This window comes from Miniopterus schreibersii, assembly GCF_964146895.1.
Source record: "Miniopterus schreibersii genome assembly, chromosome: 7".
Taxonomy (NCBI): Eukaryota; Metazoa; Chordata; class Mammalia; order Chiroptera; family Miniopteridae; genus Miniopterus; species Miniopterus schreibersii.
Window position 1 is genome coordinate 38,319,574 of NC_138108.1, and position 19,449 is coordinate 38,339,022.

The 19,449-nt window shown below is 38.2% G+C and overlaps 1 protein-coding gene across 2 annotated transcripts in view; it reads right to left on the minus strand.

Moving 5' to 3' along the window:
- Nucleotides 1-18,754, minus strand: part of AGPS (alkylglycerone phosphate synthase) — a 116,207-nt gene extending 97,453 nt beyond the window's left edge. Inside the window, exon 1 of one of the 2 annotated variants that reach the window (XM_081143240.1) lies at nucleotides 18,424-18,754. In XM_081143240.1, the coding sequence (XP_080999366.1) occupies nucleotides 18,424-18,671 (248 nt within the window). In that variant the 5' untranslated portion in view covers nucleotides 18,672-18,754. The remainder of the gene's footprint in view (nucleotides 1-18,423) is intronic. The other variant, XM_081143241.1, reaches the window with a different exon arrangement.
- Nucleotides 18,755-19,449: the final 695 nt, after the last annotated feature.

The following is a 19,449-nucleotide window of genomic DNA, read 5'->3' on the forward strand; positions in this document are numbered from 1 at the left end:
TGGTTCAGTGGATCTCATGCACCAGAAGGTCACCAGTTCAATTTCGGGAAAGGGCACATGCCCGGGATTCAGGCTCAATCCCCAGTAGGGGACATGCAGGAGGCAGCCGATCAATGTTTCACTCTCACATTGATGTTTCCCTCTCCTCTCTCTCTCCCCCTCTCCCTTTCTCTCAAAAAAAGGATTAAATTCTCAACTGACCCCAGATATCAATTAACCAATTAACCAGGCTGATCTCAGATCTTCCAACGGTTAGATCTAACTACACCAAATTCAATGTCTTCAAAATGTAAGATTCCTCCTCCTCGCAAGAAAAAGACATATTTGGCTTGATTTTACTAGATGAAAAAAAAACCCCAGTGGGGTTTTTTTGTTGGTGGTGTTGGCTTTGTTTCGTTTTAAACACATTTACACATCTAAACACAGAACCGAATGGTGAAAAAAACTGTATGAGCTGGCATAACAAAAGCCAGCTATTTATTTTATGGAGAAATAAAATAGCATCACATAAACACAAGGTGGCAGTATTCTCCCATGATATATATATTTAGTATTCTGCATTACCCAGCGCTATTTACACAACTTTTACCTGAAATATTTAGATGTAGCAGCAGCATCATTATTATGAAAACCATAAAAAGTTCCTCTTTATTTTAAAAATGGGAAATTTTCACTTTTACGTCTCTGTACATATACAGAATAGTCAAATATTAAACAGCAAGCACTCTGATAAAATGCATAATTTATTTCCACCATTACTATTTCTAGTCATAATATTTTTCATTAAAAAATAAGAAAAAAGAAAATATGCTTTAACCAACTTTTATTTTGGGTTAGCAATAAAATGTTTAGCTAATAACTTTAAAAAAGGAATTTCCCCCCAATACAATCCCAATAATTGAAATTCTAATAAACGACACTTCACTATTCAGTTAAGATGAAAACCAAATTTTCGTCTATCTTTTCCAATTTAAACAATAAGAAAAGATCATATAATGCTCAATGTTGCTAATCATCAGAGAGATGCAAATTAAAACCACAATGAGGTATCACTTCACACCTGTCAGAATGGTTACCATCAACAAATCAACAAATGACTTGTGCTGGCAAGGGTGTGGAGAGAGGGGAACCCTAGTACACTGCTGGTGGGAATGCAGACTGGTACAACCATTATGGAAAACAGTATGGAGGTTCCTCAAAAAATTAAAAATGGAGCTGCCTTTTGACCCAGTGATCCCACTTCTAGGAATATATCCTAAGAATCCTGAAACACTAATCAGAAAAAATATATGCACCCCGATGTTCATAGCAGCGCAATTTACAATAGCTAAGATCTGGAAACAGCCCAAGTGCCTACCAGTAGATGAGTGGATAAAAAAGCTGTGGGACATTTACACCATGGAATACTACGCAGCTATAAAGAAGAAGGATCTCGTACCCTTTGGGACAGTACGGAATGGGCCTGGAGAATATTATGCTAAGTGAAATAAGCCAGGCAGAGAAAGACAAACATCACATGATCTTGCTTATATATGGAATCTAAAGAACTTAATAAACTGATGAACAGAACAGATTCAATGACACAGAAGCATAGATCAGACTGACGAATATCAGAGGGATGGAGGAGGGCTGGTGGGTGGAGGGGGAGAGATTAACCAAAGAATTTATATGCATTTATGCACAACCCAAGGACACGGACAATGGTGGGGAGAGGGACTGAGGAGGGGTATGGGACGGGGTGGAACGGGTCATTGGGGAGAAAAAGGGACACCTGTAATATTTTAAACAACAACAAAATATCATATAAGCTTAGAACTTTAGAAAAATAAAAACTGAAGTATAAAACTTAAGCCACAAAGCTGAATTTCTAACTGCCATGCTCAGTATCAGTTAAATTCAAATTAATTCCACAAGTAGTATAATATGTATAAGTTAAAACTAAAAATATCTTTCAAGGATTTTTTTTACTAATTAAAATCCTTATTATCTGGTTGTGTGCTTAATGATTTTAAGGTCCAGATAACCTAAAGTAAAGTGAAAAATAAGTAATGAGAAAGATACCAAGATAAACAGATATATCTCTGAAAAGATCTACTACAAAAAATTCTGTAAATAAAATAATATTTCTACTGGCTTTTTTTTTTTAATTGAAGTTCTCATTAGAAATATAAAGGTTCAATGAGGGGAGAAAACTATAGAATGCTGTTTAACTCTAAATTTAATTTAAAGTTAAATTAAATTAAACTTTAAAGTTTAAAAACAGCTCCTACAAAATTAATTCTAAAAACTCAAAAGCAAAATTCCTATAAAACTATTTACAATGCTTATGACTCAATCTAACAGTGAAATTAAGTCTCTTTCAAATAGTTTAGTTAATCTAAATAGCTTACTTTTAAGTACAATAATTTATGTGTATTATAAGAGAAAGCCCTTTTATAATAAAGACCAGAAAAAATCAAATAAAAGTCATGGATAGATTATCATGTCATAATTAACACTGCTACAAATCTCATAGTTCCAAGATGTTAAAACATCTGACTTAGAAAATAGATAAATGCCATTAGGCTTTGATAGCTTGATACCATTAATCACCTAGATCATGGAATATTTCCTCCGGTCCTGATTAAAACTCACTCAAGCTACTTCTTCTAATTATACTTTATTCCCTGCAGAGAAAAACCAGCCAACTGAAATGGCCAGGAGGCTTGACAATTTTATTTTTTCATCATGAATTAGTCTATTGGTATTCTAATTAACTGGTAACTAGTGAGGGTAGTTAACACTGAGTCAGACTACCTAAATATGACTGATGCTGGACCCTGACAAGATCAAGCTTCTGGACAAGACAGGTCAACAAAATAATATCCCTGCCCTCTAGACAGTAAGACTTCTTGCAAAACCTGGACATTACTATGTAACACTTTTGAATTTCAACATGCACTTCAATCTTCCCTCAATATCCCCATTTAAAGTTTTAAAACTCTAGTTGCCATAATAAAAATCTGACCCTTCTGTGTAATAAATTAATCAACTTTCTAATTTTTGCCAATGTTATAGTATAAAATTGATTAATTACAAGATTTAAGATAGAAAGTTGTTAGCAAGAACATGAACAGCTAGCAGTGTGGCTTCATGAAATACTATGCAGCAATCAGAAACACTGAGGTAGATATACAGAAATGAGATTATTAAAACTGGTAAACACAAAAGGAGAAACAAAAATATCTACAGCATAATACCATTTAAGCAAATTAAAAATGCACACACTAAATAACACTGAGTGTTTTACAAAACACATAGATGTATTCAAGAACATTCATGGGGTGCCCATGGGAAGGGGAAAATGGAATGATTAGGAACTGGAGAAGGAGGAAAATAAAAGTAAGCGAGGCCTACCATTTGCTTAGACAAATGCTGTGAACCAATAAGTATGATTACTGCAACTCTAAACCTGAAGCAAATATGCTGCTGAGCCCTTGAATCACAGTGCAGTTTCTCTGTTCCAAGAAAACAATTCTTTCTTTTACACATATACAGTAATTCCATAGTGGTTTGTTGTATACCCACTGTTGGGCTTCTTAGCAATCTCAACAAGTGTAGTTTTTTTTAAAATAACAGAATTCCATTAAGAATGAGTCAGCTTAAAGAGAGAATCTTAAAAGCAGCAAGAGGAAAGCAATTAGTTACCTACAAGGGAGCACGTATACCACTGTCAGCTTATTTCTCAACAGAAACTTTGCAGGCCAGAAGGGAGTGGCAAGAAATATTCAAAGTGATGAAAAGCAAGAACCTACGACCAAGATTATTCTACCCAGCAAAGCTATCATTTAGAATTGAAGGTCAGATAAAGAGCTTCCCAGACAAGAAAAAGCTAAAGGAGTTCATCACCACCAAACCACTATTATATGAAATGTTGAAGGGTCTTCTTTGAGAAGTTAATGCACAAAAGAAACTTACAAACAAAACAGACCCAGAGACATTGAAGCATGCAATAGACTGTTGTATCTCAGAGGGAAGAGGGAAGGGGGCAAGGGGTGGGAAGAGATTAACCAAAGAAGTTATATGCATATATGCATAACCTATGGACACAGACAATAGGGTGAGGGCCTGGGGAGGGGGTAGGAGCAAGGTGGAGGGGTCAAGGCGGCGAAGAGGAAATGGGACACCTGTAACTTTCAACAAAGATAAATTAAAAAAAAAAAAAAAAAAAATGAGTCAGCTTCAATATACAGCAAACCAAATAGATATTTAACTTCCAAAACATTTTTTTATAGTTTGCAAGAAATTGACACTTTAAAGAAACTTTTTAAAACTCGAATTTAAGAATCAAAAATTGTGTCCACAATCAATGTAATACAGCACATTAACAAAACAAAGGCTAAAAATGATAAGCAGTAGCAGCCCCTTCCGCTTTAAATGAGAGGTAGTTGGAATTGTTATCTTTGCTTCTGGCAAACCCACATGCAAAAAAATGAACCCAACAAAGTTTAGGGAGGGAGAGAAAAAAAGAAAAATTAAATCAGGACACAGTCACAACAACAGACATTCCCAAACTTCTTAGGAGTATAATAATTACCTTGGGTACTCATTTTAAAAGCAGAGTTCTGGATGTCACTCTAGACCTAGTCAATATTTAGAATCTCTGATAGCAGGGTATCAGAATCCACATTTTCTTTTTTTTTCTTTTTTTTTTTTTTTTTAGAATTTTATAGATATCTTTATTGACTTCAGCGAGAGGAAAGGAGGGGGAGAGAGATAGAAACACCAATGATGAGAGAGTCATTAATCAGCTGCAGCCCGCAACCCGGCCATGTGCCCTGACCAGGAATCGAACCCCGATCTCTTGGATCCTAGGTCGATGCTCAACCACTGAGCCAAGCCCGGCCGGGCCAGAATCCACATTTTCAACAAGCACTCCCAGAAAATTCTGATGTGGTGCATCCACAGACCACAATTGGGTAAGCACTGCCTTAAGACATGAGGAAAAGGTGAGAGTAGAAGCCTCATTTGTTGAATAGCCACAAAGAGATAAAAAGCCTTAATGTAATAAAATCAAGTTACTCTATCAAAATCAGAAGGGATTGGAACTGAATTCCCTCAAGAAAAAAACACCTATAAACTCACTGCACTATAGGAAAGAATGGACTTGAGTTTTTTGCAACATTAACAGGTCAGCAAGAGGGCAAAGTAGGAGCACTCACCCTCTGGAAGACGGGGGAAGGGGTAACAGGAAATAGAGATTTGGTTACATGACAGGGGAGATAGATAGGTCTATTACCCTATTTTACAAAGGATTATCCAGGAAGGGAGAATGAAGGCTATACAAAGATATTTTGGAATCTAAATTTCAGGAAAGTTTATCTGTTATAAAACTTCCCCCATTTATACACGTTAAAAGGGTTACAAAGCATAAAAACAAAGACAATGATTTATCAAATAACTTGTCTTTAGCAAAATAATATTTATCCAGATTCCAACATATATGGTCACCAAGGCCACATACCAAGTAGAGGGAGAAGTAGCCCATGACTTCTAAGAGCCACCAAGTAGAGCTGCAAATGAAAAATAGCACAACCGTGACCACTGTGTGCATGATATTGGCAATCAGCCAACCAGGAAGTATAAGAAATTGCTAATGCTCTTCATGTTTTGGTTTCTTCCTTTCCTCCCTAATACATAAGGTGATATTTACTAAAAATTTGTTATACTAAAATGCCATGGTAGCCATTGAGTACCTCCTACTTCTTACTGTGCTTTCACCTTCAGAAATATTTCAGCACTAGATTTATATTACCCCTTTCTACACAGTTTACTGCCATAGTAATAGTTTTGCATAATACTGTAAAAGGGCTTTACAATCATTTCATTTCCTGCTCACATTAATCCAGTGACGTAGGTGTTATTATCCCTATTTAAAACATGAAAAAACAGGTTCAGAAAGATTCAGTAAATTGTCCAGGATCACACCAACAGCAGATTGTCCAGGATCACACCAACAGTACATGATAGAATTAGGATTTAAATCTTGGTCTTTGGCTCCAACACTTCTTAACTAGCAAGCTATGGTTTCTTTTTCTTTTTTCTTCTACGGATGTGAGTTAGAGTTTAAATTGATTTTTTATTACAGTTTACATTCAATAGTATTTTGTATTAGTTTCAGACAATACAAAATAATTCGTATTGTGTGTATTGTCAGCACAGTGGTCAGACAATAACACACTTCACAAAGTGCTCCCCCTGATAGTTCCAGTACCCACCTGGTACCATACATAGTTATTACAATATTACAGTGGTACCTCAGTTTTCAAACTGAGTGGTGCCTCAGTTTTCAAACTGAGTGGTACCTCAGTTCGTCATTACTGGGAAGTAAATGCTTCGGTTTTCGAACAGGCCTCAGAAGTCAAACATGCCACACGGCTTCCGCTGAGTGCAAGATCCTGAGTCCTACCTGTCGGCTGTTGATTCCTCTGTTTTCAAAACGTTTCAGAACTCGAACGGTCTTCCAGAACGGATTACATTTGAAAACCGAAGTACCGCTGTATTGGCTATATACCCTATGCTGTACTTTACATCCCTGTGACTATTTTAAAACTGCCAATTTGTACATCTTAATCCCTTCACCTTTTTCCCCTCTGGCAACCATCAGTATGCTGTTGTCTTTATCTCTGAGCCTGTTTCTATTTTGTTTATTTTGTTCATTAGGTTCCACATATAAGTGAAATCTTACGGTATTTGTCTTTTTCTGAGGGGCTTATTTCACTTAGCATAATACTCTCCAGGCCCATCCCTACTGTCCCAAAAGGTAAGATTTATTTCTTCTTTATGGCTGAGTAGTATTCCATTGTGTAAATGGAATATATGTACCACAGTTCTTTTATCCACTCATCTACTGATGGGCACTAGGGTTGCTTCCAAATCTTGGCTGTTGTAAGTAACGCTGCAATGAACACAGGGGGTGCACATATTCTTTCGAAGTGTTTCGGTTTCTTCGGATATATTTTCATAAGTGGAATTGCTGGGTCATAAGGCAGTTCCATTTTTAGTTTTGTGAGGAACCTCCATATTCTTTTCCACAGGGGCTGCACCAGTCTGCATTCCCACCAACAGTACAGAAGGTTTTCCTTTTCTCCACATCCTCACCCTCATCAACGCTTGCTGTTTCTTGATTTATTGATGATAGTCATTCTGTTTCTGACAGGTGTGAGGTGATCTCTCATTGTGGTTTTAAATATTTGCATTTCTCTGATTAGTGATTTTGAGCATCTTTTCATATGTCTCTTGGCCATCTGTATGTCCTCTTTGGAGAAGTGTCTATTCAGGTCCTTTGCCCATTTTTTAATTGGATTGTTTGGTTTTTTTGGTGTTGAGTTATATGAATTCTTTATAAATTTTGGGTATTAACCCCTTGCCAGATGTATCACTGGTGAATATATTCTCCCAGTCAGTGGGTTGTCTTTTCATCTTCTTGATGGTTTCCTTTGCTGTGCAAAAACTTTTTAGTTTGATATAGTCCCATTTTTTTGTTTCTCTTGCCCAAGGAGATATGTCAGAAGAAATACTGCTATGAGAAATGTCAGAGATTTTATTGCCTGTGTTTTCTTCTACAAGTTTTATAGTTTTGAGTCTTGTATTTAAGTCTTTAATCCATTTTGAGTTTATTCTTGTGTGGTGTGTGAAGGTGGTCCATTTTTTTTTTTTCACATATCTGTCCAATTTTCCCAATACCATTTATTAAATAGACTGTCTTTACCCCATTGTATGTTCTTGCCTCCTTTGTCAAATATTGACCATAAGGCATGGGTTTATTTCTGGGCTCTCTATTCTGTTCCAATGATCTATGTGTCTGTTTTTATGCCAATACCACACTGTTTTGATTACTATGGCCTTGTGGTATAGTTTGGTATCAGGTAGGATTATACGTCCAACTTTGTTCTTTCTCAAGATTGCTGTGGCTATATGGGGTCTTCTGTGGTTCCATATAAATTTTTGGAATATTTGTTCTAGATCTGTGAAATATGCCATTGGTATCTTGATAGGAATTTTTTTGCTTGACAGGAAATTGTGTTGCTTATAGATTGCTTTGTGTAGTATGGACATTTTAATTATGTTAATTCTTTCTATCCATGAACACAGTATATGCTTCCACTTATTTGTATATCCTTCAGTTTCTTTCTTCAGTGTCTTATAATTTTATGAGCACAGGTCTTTTAAGTCCTTGGTTAAATTTATTCTTACGTATTTTATTCTTTTTCATACAATTGTAAATGGCAATGATTTCTTACCTTCCCTTCCTGATAGTTCATTTATTGGTGTATAAAAATGTAACCGATTTCTGAACATTTATTTTGTATCCTGCTAACTTTCCTGAATTCTTTTATCGGTTCCAGTAGTTTTCTGGTGGAATCTTTAGGGTTCTCTATGTACAGTATCATATTGTCTGCAAATAATGACAGTTTTAGTTCTTCCTTTCCAATTTGGATGCCTTTTTTTCTTCTTGTCTGATTGCGGTGGCTAGGATTTCCAGTACTATGTTGAATAAGAGTGGTGAAAGTGGAAATCCCTGTCTTGTTCCTGATCTTAAGGGAAGTGCTTTTATTTTTTCCCCACAGAGTATGCTATTGGCTGTGCACTTGTCATATATGACTTTTATTATGTTGAGGCACATTCCCTCTATTCCCACTTTGCTGAGTTTTTATCATGAATGGGTGATGGATTTTGTCAAATGCTTTTTCTGCATCTATTGATATGATCATATGATTCTTATCCTTCATTTTCTTTACATGGTGTATCACATTAATTGACTCGCAAATACTGTACCAACCTTGCAACCCACTTGATAATGGTGTGTGATCTTTTTCATGTATTGCTAGATTCTGTTTACCAATATTTTGTTGAGGATTTTTGCTAATCCTCACCCGAGGATATTTTTTCCATTTTTTATTTAGAGAGAGTGGAAGGGAGAAGGCAGGGGAGAGAGAGGGAGAAACATCAGTGTGAAAGAGACACACTGATTGGTTGCCTCCTGCACATGCCCCGACCTGGGCCAGGGATCGAACCTGCAACCCAGGTACATGCCCTAGACTGGGAATCGAACTCGAGACCCTTCAGTGCATAGGCCAACGCTCTAACCACTGAGCAACACTGGCTAGGGCTTTGCATTTCTTTTTGGCTTATAATTTTCTTTCTTTATAGTGTGTTTATCTGGTTTTGGAATTAGAATAATGCTGGCCTCATAAAATGAGCTTGGGAATCTTCCCTCCTCTTACCAAGCAATGATTTCAACATACTCACTGATTGCCACACAAGTCCAAAGTATTCTAAAAAAACAGAAAACATAGTGTTCATCTCTAGCTGTGAGGAGAATGCTTCACAGTGGTGGCAATTAAATTTCAAATTGTTTTTTCAAAGATGGTAGAAATTCAATAATCAAGCATAAACAAAAGAGCAAAAGGATTTTTTCCAATGCTAGTAAACAGCCCAAACTGGCTAGCGCATAGAGCATATGCAAGAAATTTGTGGAGAAAAGCAGAGAGCCTCAAATAATAAAAGGTACTGAACTTTACTACTACAGTAGCCAATAGGGAAAAATAGGATCATAACAGTAGTTCTCATGTTCCATGCTCTCACCAAAAGTAAAAATCTAAGAGTAACTGCACTGAAATTTTGCTGCCCTCCAATGTAGATAAAATCCCAATCCTTTAGCACAGCATACAATGTCCTTTGTAATTTGGCTCCAAAATATATTTTCACTTTCCTTAACAGCTATTCTTGCAGCCACAATAAAAGTTATCACAACTCCTTATATATACCAGGCCCTTTTATGTCTGCCTGTCTTTATACTTGCTATATGTCCTGTCTGAAATGTGCTTCTCTCTCTAAATTAGAACTCCTATTTATCCATCAAGAACCAGTCTAAAAATCACTTTTCTTATAAAGCCTTTCCTATCTTCCTCAAAAAAATTTATGGCTCCTTCTGTATACATTGATTATAGCATTTACAATATCATATCTTCTATATGTCTATATATCTCTATCAGACTGCCAATCAATTTTGCAATGTTAAAATGTAGCACAGTATCAGCAGACAGCACGTACTCACACTTTTTCTGAACAAATTGGTCTGGTAATGCAATGGAGAGGCATCTGAAGAGAGAAAATAAAAGGAGACAAGACTAGACATGATACAATTAAGATTTCATCTAGGTTGGTGTCAATGTGAAGAAAAAAACACACAAAAGTGTCTTGAGAATCGTAACTAACAGGGAGAATCTCTCTGACTTGTCAACAGACTGGATAAGGAAGAGGGAATGGAGCTCAGCAGGGTGTATAACTGAGACACTGGGCTTGACTATCCAAGCAATGGTGGAAGTAAATGGAAATAGTGGAATTCTCGAATTGAAGACTGAAATAATGGCATTATACATGCATCCAGGCTGGAGAAACCAGCAAGACATTCAGACAGAAATGCCCAACAATTAAAAATGCAAAAATGGAGGTTGAGTTAGAAATAGTAACTTAAAAATTCCAACAGTGGTAAAAGCTAATACAGTCCAAATAGCTGAGTTTATTAAGGGAGAAAATATAAAAGAACTGAAAATTAATCTTAAGGATTTGTAAATTTAGGAAGTGGAAGGAAGAAAAGTCAGCAAAGGCATGACCCAGAAAAGTAGGAAGGGAAGGAAGAAAACCAGGATAGTGCAATAGCATGGGAAAGAGATAAGAATACCTACCAGGTACGGGAAATTGGTTAAGAGGATGACTACGAATTTTATAATTAGGTTATTAATGGCTTTTAAGAGGGCCATTTCCAGGAATGATTGATATACACAGAAAACAATTTCAAAAACTTATATGCACATGCTTTTAAGAAGCAGGAAAAGTCAATAAAGGGGAAAAAAGACTGATGACTCAATAGGAAAATAAACAGGATAACTCATGGAGCAAGATTCTGAGGGAGGAATCATCAAAAAATATGAGCAGATGATCTGGCTGTGACATCTTTCAATGCATGATGGCCAGAGCTAGTTCAGCTCATTTAGCTGCCTGGACAATTTTTATACTAAGAGCACCACCATTTCTTTCCAGGCAATAGCTGATTAGAGAAATGTAGACATGTGACCCAGGTATGGGAACACGAGAGATCAATAATTCTCCGCTACTGGGTGAATATCCTGGAGAAGAGGGGTGGCTATATTTTACCATTTGGACAGAAGAGCAGAAAAGGCTAATCTGCTTAGGGAAACATGCAGCAGATCCTAGCAGAAGTAATGCTAATAAGAAATCTGATAGCTTTCTCGTTCTTAGTTCTAATTCCATATGGAGGCCAGGCTCCACTCCTTAGGTTCTCTGGTGACCCTCTACTCATATAATAAATTCCCCTATTCTGCTTTAACCTAGCTCAAATTAATTAATATTTGTAACTAAATGTCTCAATCAATGCACATACTAAAAAACAAGAAGTCCTTTTTAAAATGGTTACCACTTATATGAAATCTGAAGGCAAGTACAGCAAACTAAAATGTACTTTCTGAAAATAGTGGCAGAAAGCAGGTAAAAATTTGGAAATAAAACCAAAATCAGACTAGCAGGCTAATAGTTATGTTGTGAAGGTACAAATACTCTGTGAAGGCAAAGCAGACAAAATACTATTTGGAAATCAAGCCCAATATAAGAGAATGAAAGAACCTTTTACTTCAAAAATATATAATTTATAGATTTTATTTCAAAGAGAAGGTATTACTATGTGAAAACACCAAGACATTGAGACAGAAATGTCCAATAGTTAAAAATGTGAAAGTGGAGATTAAAGAGTTAGAGATATTAACCTAAAGTTCTCCCAATAGTGGTGAAAGCTAATATAGGAGATTTTACTTCAAAAATGAAGCTATTGATTTTCTTTAAAATTCATCAAAAATGAAATGAACTAATATTGGATAGAGAAGAGGACAGGTTAATAGATAGTTATGTAATAAGCAAGCATAACAAAATGTTAATGGTAGAATTTAGATGGTTGGTATATAGTGTTTATTATAATATTCAACTTTGCAATATGTTTAAATGTTTTCAAAATAGTATGTTGAGGGAAAAGAAAACTGCTGACATTATAATCCTTAAAGTACACCGCCTCATATAGAGGGATTTGCCCAAACAGGAAGTATAAGCCATCAAAGTAAGTGTGGAGTGTACATTATTAACTGATAACAATAAGTGGTTTAAACTGGCACATCTAAGCCAGTTGCCTCAGCTCTCCTCATCACCTCAAAGGCCCAGGCAAGGTTAAGCACTGTTTCCTAGATGCCCTGTGGTCATGTTTTGGTTTCCCTTTAGCAACTCAGGCCAAAGCATCTAATTTCCTTTTTAATCTGAATTCTAGAAAACTGCTTTCTTAAATTATAAGATATAAACCTGCTCAATCTTTTACCTAGGATTCCAATAATTTCCAATTCTTTGTTCTTGGTCAGAATTAAGTCCAAACAAGCAGTTGTCCTTTATTTCTGCCTCTGCCCAATGAGATAAATGAAGGATGTATTCCAATGCTCTTTGACTCATTAAAACTTGGTTTAAAAATGTGCCTTAAGGAAATTTTTAAGGATTTAATTATAAAAAGCTTATCATAACATTCTTTATAACAGGAAAAAATTGAAAACAATTAAATATAATACAGTACTGATTAAATTTGTAGTACCTACATATAATACTTGCTGAGTCACTGAAGATGACATTGCACATTAATATTTCTTGACATAGAAAGTTATATACAAGATAGTGAGTGAAAAATGAAACCTAAAACAGAAGAGACCGGTAAATTAGAAACCGAAGTTTAAGAGGTACAGACTTTAAACAGTGGTTGGGGGTGGGGGGTTATGAACTGACTCCAGCTACACTTGTTTCCTTGTTACTCTCCTAATACACCACCTTAGGATATTTGCACACACTATTCCTCTGCTCTGATCACTCATTCAACTAGATATCTGCATAACTAAACTCTCTCCTTCAAATATCTGCTCAAATGTCATGTTCTCCAGTGACTTCCTATTTGAAATTTGAACTCAACCTCCTTACTCTGCTCCACTTTTTCTTTTTCCCACAGCACTTAGCACCTTTTAACAAACTTAAATAATTTACTTATTTATTATGTTTGGTTAATTTTTTTCGCCAATTAGAATATAAGCTCCATGAGTGCAGAGATCTTTGCCCATTTTGTTCATTGATGCAGCCAAAACACCTAGAACACAAGTAATTGATAAATTCTTATTGCATGCGCAAAATGGATGTGAGAAAGATTGTGAAGAAAAATGAACAGACCTTGGTGATATCAGTACAGTATCAAGGAAAAAGCTCTAGACTTGAGATAAAAGATCTGGACTCAAATCTAAGCTCTACCACTTACTAGCCAGCAAGTGACTATTTTCTGGCAAGTGTCTATGAGCTTCAGTTACTGATCTGTAAAACAGATAGTTAAGATCAGATGAGATAAACATGAGCAGCAGGGTGACGAAGAATTAATTATTAATTTGAATAACTTAATTCAAAAGACAGTTTAATATTAATAGAAAAGAATGAAAAGTAGTTCAGGAGTAAGAGTTGAAGGATGTGACCATAGGATTGGTACTAATACTAAGAGAAGGAAGAAAGCCCAGAAAAGGATAATGAGTTAGGTTTTAATCTACACCTGCGCTGTACAACATGGTATCACTAGCCACATATGCCTATTTAAATTTTAATTAGTTAAAATGGAGTTAAATTTAAAATTCAGCTCCTCTGTCACACTAGCTGTATTTGAAGTACCTAATGGCCACATGTGTTTAGTGACCACCATATTGGACAGCACAGATTAAAGAATATTTCCATCATCACAGAAAGCTCTAGTGGACACTTCTGATTTAGAAAATTTGAGTTGACAGAAGAACAGAATTCAAGCGGGTATCATTTTAATATCTCTGATGCTGGATTCCTGTCAAATTCAAACATCTTTAGAAGAAAGGCAAAATCCAACCACAATCAATCTGAGTGAAAGTTACAAACTGAACATAGCAAATTAAATAATTCATATTATTTGTTTACAAGGGCCTGGGATGAACATTCCCCATTTGGTGTGAAGTCACCAAATGATAGGATGATTCCAAGAGCTCCAAATCCCACTCACTCAAGAGGCAAAACTCCCTTGCCAAAAGTAAGTGCAGTTACCTAGGATGGTAACAGCCTTCCTTAATGAGGAAGCATATTTCAACTACAGAAAGATCCAGAAAGAAATATAAAAATGCTTAAGAGAAAAAAAATCAAAAGGCAGATGTTAATTTTTTAGAAAGCTAAACAAAAATTGATCTTTTATATACTTACAAAATGACTGACTTGTAACAAATTTAAAATGTATAACTGAGTAATAACTTCAGACGTAATTTTAAGCTGAAATCCTGTAAATTCAGAAATAATCCTGTAAGTTTAGAAATAACATTTGAACACTGCAAAGGCTTTTAGGTCACTGTGCATACAAATTCAAAGGATGTCAACAAGGGATTTTTTTCTTCTCTTTTTTATAATATAACAATAGCTTTAAAAAAAGAAAAAACTAAAAAAATCCAAAACTGAGGCATAAAGGTATCACATACTTAAACTGACATTTACTATGATTTTTAAGAATCTAAAACTGCATTCACTAGCAAGATAAAAAAGAAACTGTTTACAGAATAACATGCACTTAAAGAAAAACAGAGGGTCCAAAAGTAAACCATCATTCTCAAAACTCTGCGCACCAACTTCAAATAATGAAAATACGTGCTCCTGGAGAGTAATTAGAATCAACTCATAGGAAACCATGTGAAAAGTGCAACGGGTTTTCGCCAGTCAGCCCTCTTAAGCGTTCATGCTCCTCGGAACTCTGTTATCCCTTTTCTATTTTCACCAACTCCAAACCCTATGGCATTTAGTGACATAATTTTAAGCATCACTTAAAGCACTACCTTTCACAACCAAAATCCATCCTTTTCTCTCTGTTCTTATTGCCACCATCTGGTTCAGTCCTTCATTATTTCTCACCTGTTCTGCTACCGCAGCCCACACTGAGTGATCTCCCTACATTCATCCTCATGCTCCTCCAATCCATTCTTAACACTCAGCTGGAGTGATTTCTCTCAAACTCAAACCCAATTTGATCACATTCCTTCCCAGCTCAAATCCTTCAAGAGTTCTCCATCACCTAGTCCCTTCAGTTATTTCATTTTTCCTTATCACATTTAACACCATCTGACATACAGTACTATATTATTTGTTTGTTCACTACCTCCACTCCAACTAGAATATAAGGCCACGGCAGAGTTTTTGTTCACTGTTATATGCTGCAGTGAACATGCATGCATGACTGAGTGAATGAATAAGTGAATGAATGAATGATTACCTACAGGCCAGAAACCTCCATGACGTGCCAGAGGCCACCTGTTTTACTTTACTCCCACCTTTATCTATACTGAACTGCTTAGTTACCTAAATACAACGTGCACTTTCATGCGCTTTTGCTTTGCTATGTGCCATTTATTTCCTTTACCTGAATACAAACTCTCCTCACCATTCAATCAACTTGCCACACTTATCACCCACATTTTAAAACCATCTCCAGAAAGCTTCCCCAGACCCCCTACATAGAGTATATCACTTTCTTTCCTTTGTGCTACATACATACCTGTATCTACAGTGGCTTTACTCGACCTGTACTGGAATGTGTATCTCCCTTGCTAGACTGTGAATTCTTTGAGGCTAAGGCCTATTATTTATCTCTTTACCTCCACTGCCTAGGGCAATACTTGTCATAAAACAACTACTCTATAAACGTTGAGTTAATTAATATATGCATGACTATTCTGTTAAGAGGAATGAAAACATGGAGTTTCAAGAAGTCACTCCTCCAATTCCATGACGACAATCAGCCATAAAAGAGTTACAGCCAATAACATTATCCAAGGTAATAAAAGAGGAATTATACAAAGAACCCACATCACCAAACAATTCCAAAACAACTGACATACAGTCACACTCACACTTTATTAGATATACATGCTGGCTCCATCATTTGCCTTCCTTAAATGGAAGACCTGGGTTGCACATGAACAATACATTAAGTAGATCACTCCTTGAGGAAACTTTTGATGTTCCATCTAATATAAGATTTTGTGTTCCCTCAGATTTTGATGCAAACTTCAAAACAGTTGTATAGGACTAGATTTTACAACTAACCACACCTAGCCCTAAACCAAAGGCCAGACAGAGCTTTCTACCCTTTGTAATCTATGCCATCAATTGGTTATAGCTGTGACTTCAGACCATGGAGCAGCCACACAGGGGACCCCAGACCAATCACTTTCAGCCATGGAAGCCTCATTCATTATCCCAATGTGCCTTACAAGACTTACTATTCTTCTCCAAGTACTGTAGACTGAGACCTCTAAATCCAACCATAAGAAATACACCTGACCTACCTACTTAGTTCTAAGAGTGTGAACCTGCATAAGTGTACAATCACACACAGTTGCATACAAATGAAAAGACATAAATGTACATGAAACTGTTTAAAAAAACTTAAGTTTTAAACCCACTGACGGCTAATCTAATATCAAGTGAAGCCAGAGGCCAAGATATGATCCTTGATTCCTCCTTCCCCCGCCATTCAGTAACTAAGTCATGGAAAATTTACCTCCTATTATTTGTTTCAATGAGGCTGCCTATTCCCAACTGTATGTAGCATTTCTCATTAGGATAACAGTCTTCTAATTGGTCTCCCTGTCTTTGGACTCAATGAAAATTGCATCTACCATTTGTTGAGGAGTTATGTAACCAGCATTGCACTAAGCACTTGATCACATAACCCTGTATTTTTCAATTCTCACAGCAACACTACCAAGCAGGGGTTATGGTCCTCATTTTCACAGATGGGGGAACAGAAGCTCTGAGAGGCTGTGACTTGCCTAAGTCATGCAGCTGTCAATGTAGTAGAAATTCAAACTCAGGTCTATGTTTCCACATGCTTAACTTTCTTCAATTCAGTCCGCAACGTAACCTTTCCAAAAAGTAAAGGTAATGTTTTACCTCACATAAAATGGTGCAAACAAGACCCAGTCTCTCCAGCCCTCATCCTGTCATTCTCACCCTTTTCTGTCACACTTAACTCCCAGCAGTTCCCTAGCCTGTCTCACTTTTTCTGCCAAGAACACTTTTCTCCTTTGGCACGCTGATTCCAACACAAACTTCAAGATTTACTCACACAGTCCTTATTCTGGAAAGCCTTTGCCCTAACAAATACATACCCAAAACTGGGTTAAGTGACCATTTGCTATGGTTATTAGCTAGTTTCTTATCACACTGTATTATATAACTTTATCTTACAAGGCTATTAGTTCCTCAAATCTCTATATTCCTAGTACAATGAGTATGTAGTAGAGGAAGGACTCAATAAGTGTTGAATTAATGAATTCACCAGAAGCAGTACAGCTTAAGAACTTGACCCTGAAGTTAACTTGATGTGCTTCCAAATTCTAACCCTGCCACACAGTAGTATACCTGCCAAGCCTGCAGCAGCATTGTAAATCTTTTTAATTTCTTCATCTGTAAAATGGGAGAAAACTGCACCTACCTCATTGTTTGGAGAGGAGTAAAAGAAATAATAGGTTTAGCACAATCCCTGGCACACTGAAATGAAAGTACACATTAAACATTAGCAACATTTTTTTTCACTCTCAAAGTTTATCCCAGGCTGACAAAGCCACAGCTCAGAAAATAGCTTCTCCTTCCAGCTTTCATCAGAGATTTAAGATTTCTCCAAAAAGTCAGAAATCAAGATCTTTCAGCTTCAGAGTTCAGTAGCTACCACCACGCCCTAAAATCACTAACTAGTACCCGAAGTTTATTGCTTCTGACCCACCCCTCGGTTTCTTCCCTCAAAGTCGAAGACCCTGTCCCTAAGCAGGAGGAAACCTACCCCACAGAAACCAGTCAGTGCCTTCTTTCAAGAACCACCACTTCTCCCTTGCGCTAGTTAGAAGAGATCCATCATCGAGTACAAGCTTTATCTCCTCAAAGGATCAAAAAAGAACCCCTTCTATGCATTCCAAGATCTTGGCCCCAAAGTATTAATTCAAGATAGAGAATGAATTGCTGGCATTAAGAAGCTAAGAGAAGGGGGCCTCTTAAAGGCTTCCTCAGTAAGACTTGTTCGGGTCTGTTACTCTCCAATAGGGACCCAAACCCACGATCCCATCCCGCCCCCATCCCGACAGGAGTCCCGGGTCCCGTCCGCTTTCTCCTGAGCGAGATGGGTCACGGACCCGGACACCTTTCGCCTGCCCGTGGCACCCCCCTTCCAACCTGGCCCGTGCCCTCCAGCAGGGCGCGGCCTGCTCCCTCGCTGCCAGCCTGCTCCCGCGAGCCGCTACTCACCGCTTCTTGGGGATGGTGCCCGACTCCTGCGCGGCGGGAGTGGCAGTGGGCGCCGCCGTGGCAGCCGACGCGGCTCTCCGCGCTCTGCACTCATTGGTACTCAGAGCCTCCCGGGGCTGGCCCAGCAGATGGCCCGAGAGAACCCGCAGCCTCCGCCCCGCGCGGTCCCGGTCCGGGTCCCGGTCCGCCGCAGAGCCCGAGCCCGCGCTGGCGCCCGTCCCGCCGGCCGCAGCCGCCGCCTCCGCCATGGCTTCCGCCTACTGCCGCCGTCCGGGACCGCTGGGCGCGGGTGAAAGGTCACTCAGAACGGCGCCCGGCGCGACCATTCGCTGCGGCGCATCCCGGCAGCCACCGCGGCGACTGGGCTGCGGGTGCCATGCGCCTTGAGCTTTACATTCTCAGCTCCCGCCCACCCGGCCCGCCGGCCTCCGCGGGCCCGCCACGGACTGTGTGCACCTGCCAAGCAGGTGAGTTTGCACCGCCCCGGGACTGGCCCAGCGCGGACTGGGCTGGACCAGGACCCCAACCACAGACGCCCCCGAGTTGCCCTAGTGCCCTAGGTGGTGTGGCCTGGGCCTCTGGAATTAGCTTTCGGGGCCAGAAGCCTTGGAGCAGGAGGCGTGGGCGGCTTGGAGACCTGACAGAACCAGCCTCATCCGAATAAGCTCCTACTGCCCCACCTCTGCCTTCACTCTCTGCCGTGACACTAAAGTAACTCAAAACTGACTCGTTGCCCGTAGCCACTATAGCTGTCATCTTCTCCTCGCCTACTTCGCGCCTCCCACTGTGCATGAGGCTAGATCTGAAGTAGGTAATCCCCATTTCACAGATGAAAAAATAAGCTCAGAGACACTTGTCCAACGTCGGTCATGCAGCTAGTAAATGCTAAAGCTGAGTTAGTCTATGTTCTCTTTCCATTCCTGCCAGGCAGTTTTTTATTGCTACAGATAAAATTCTCCAACATGTTTCCTAAAACTTCTTGCTTATCTACAGATTGACTTCATTTCTGGAGAATGGCACTTGGTG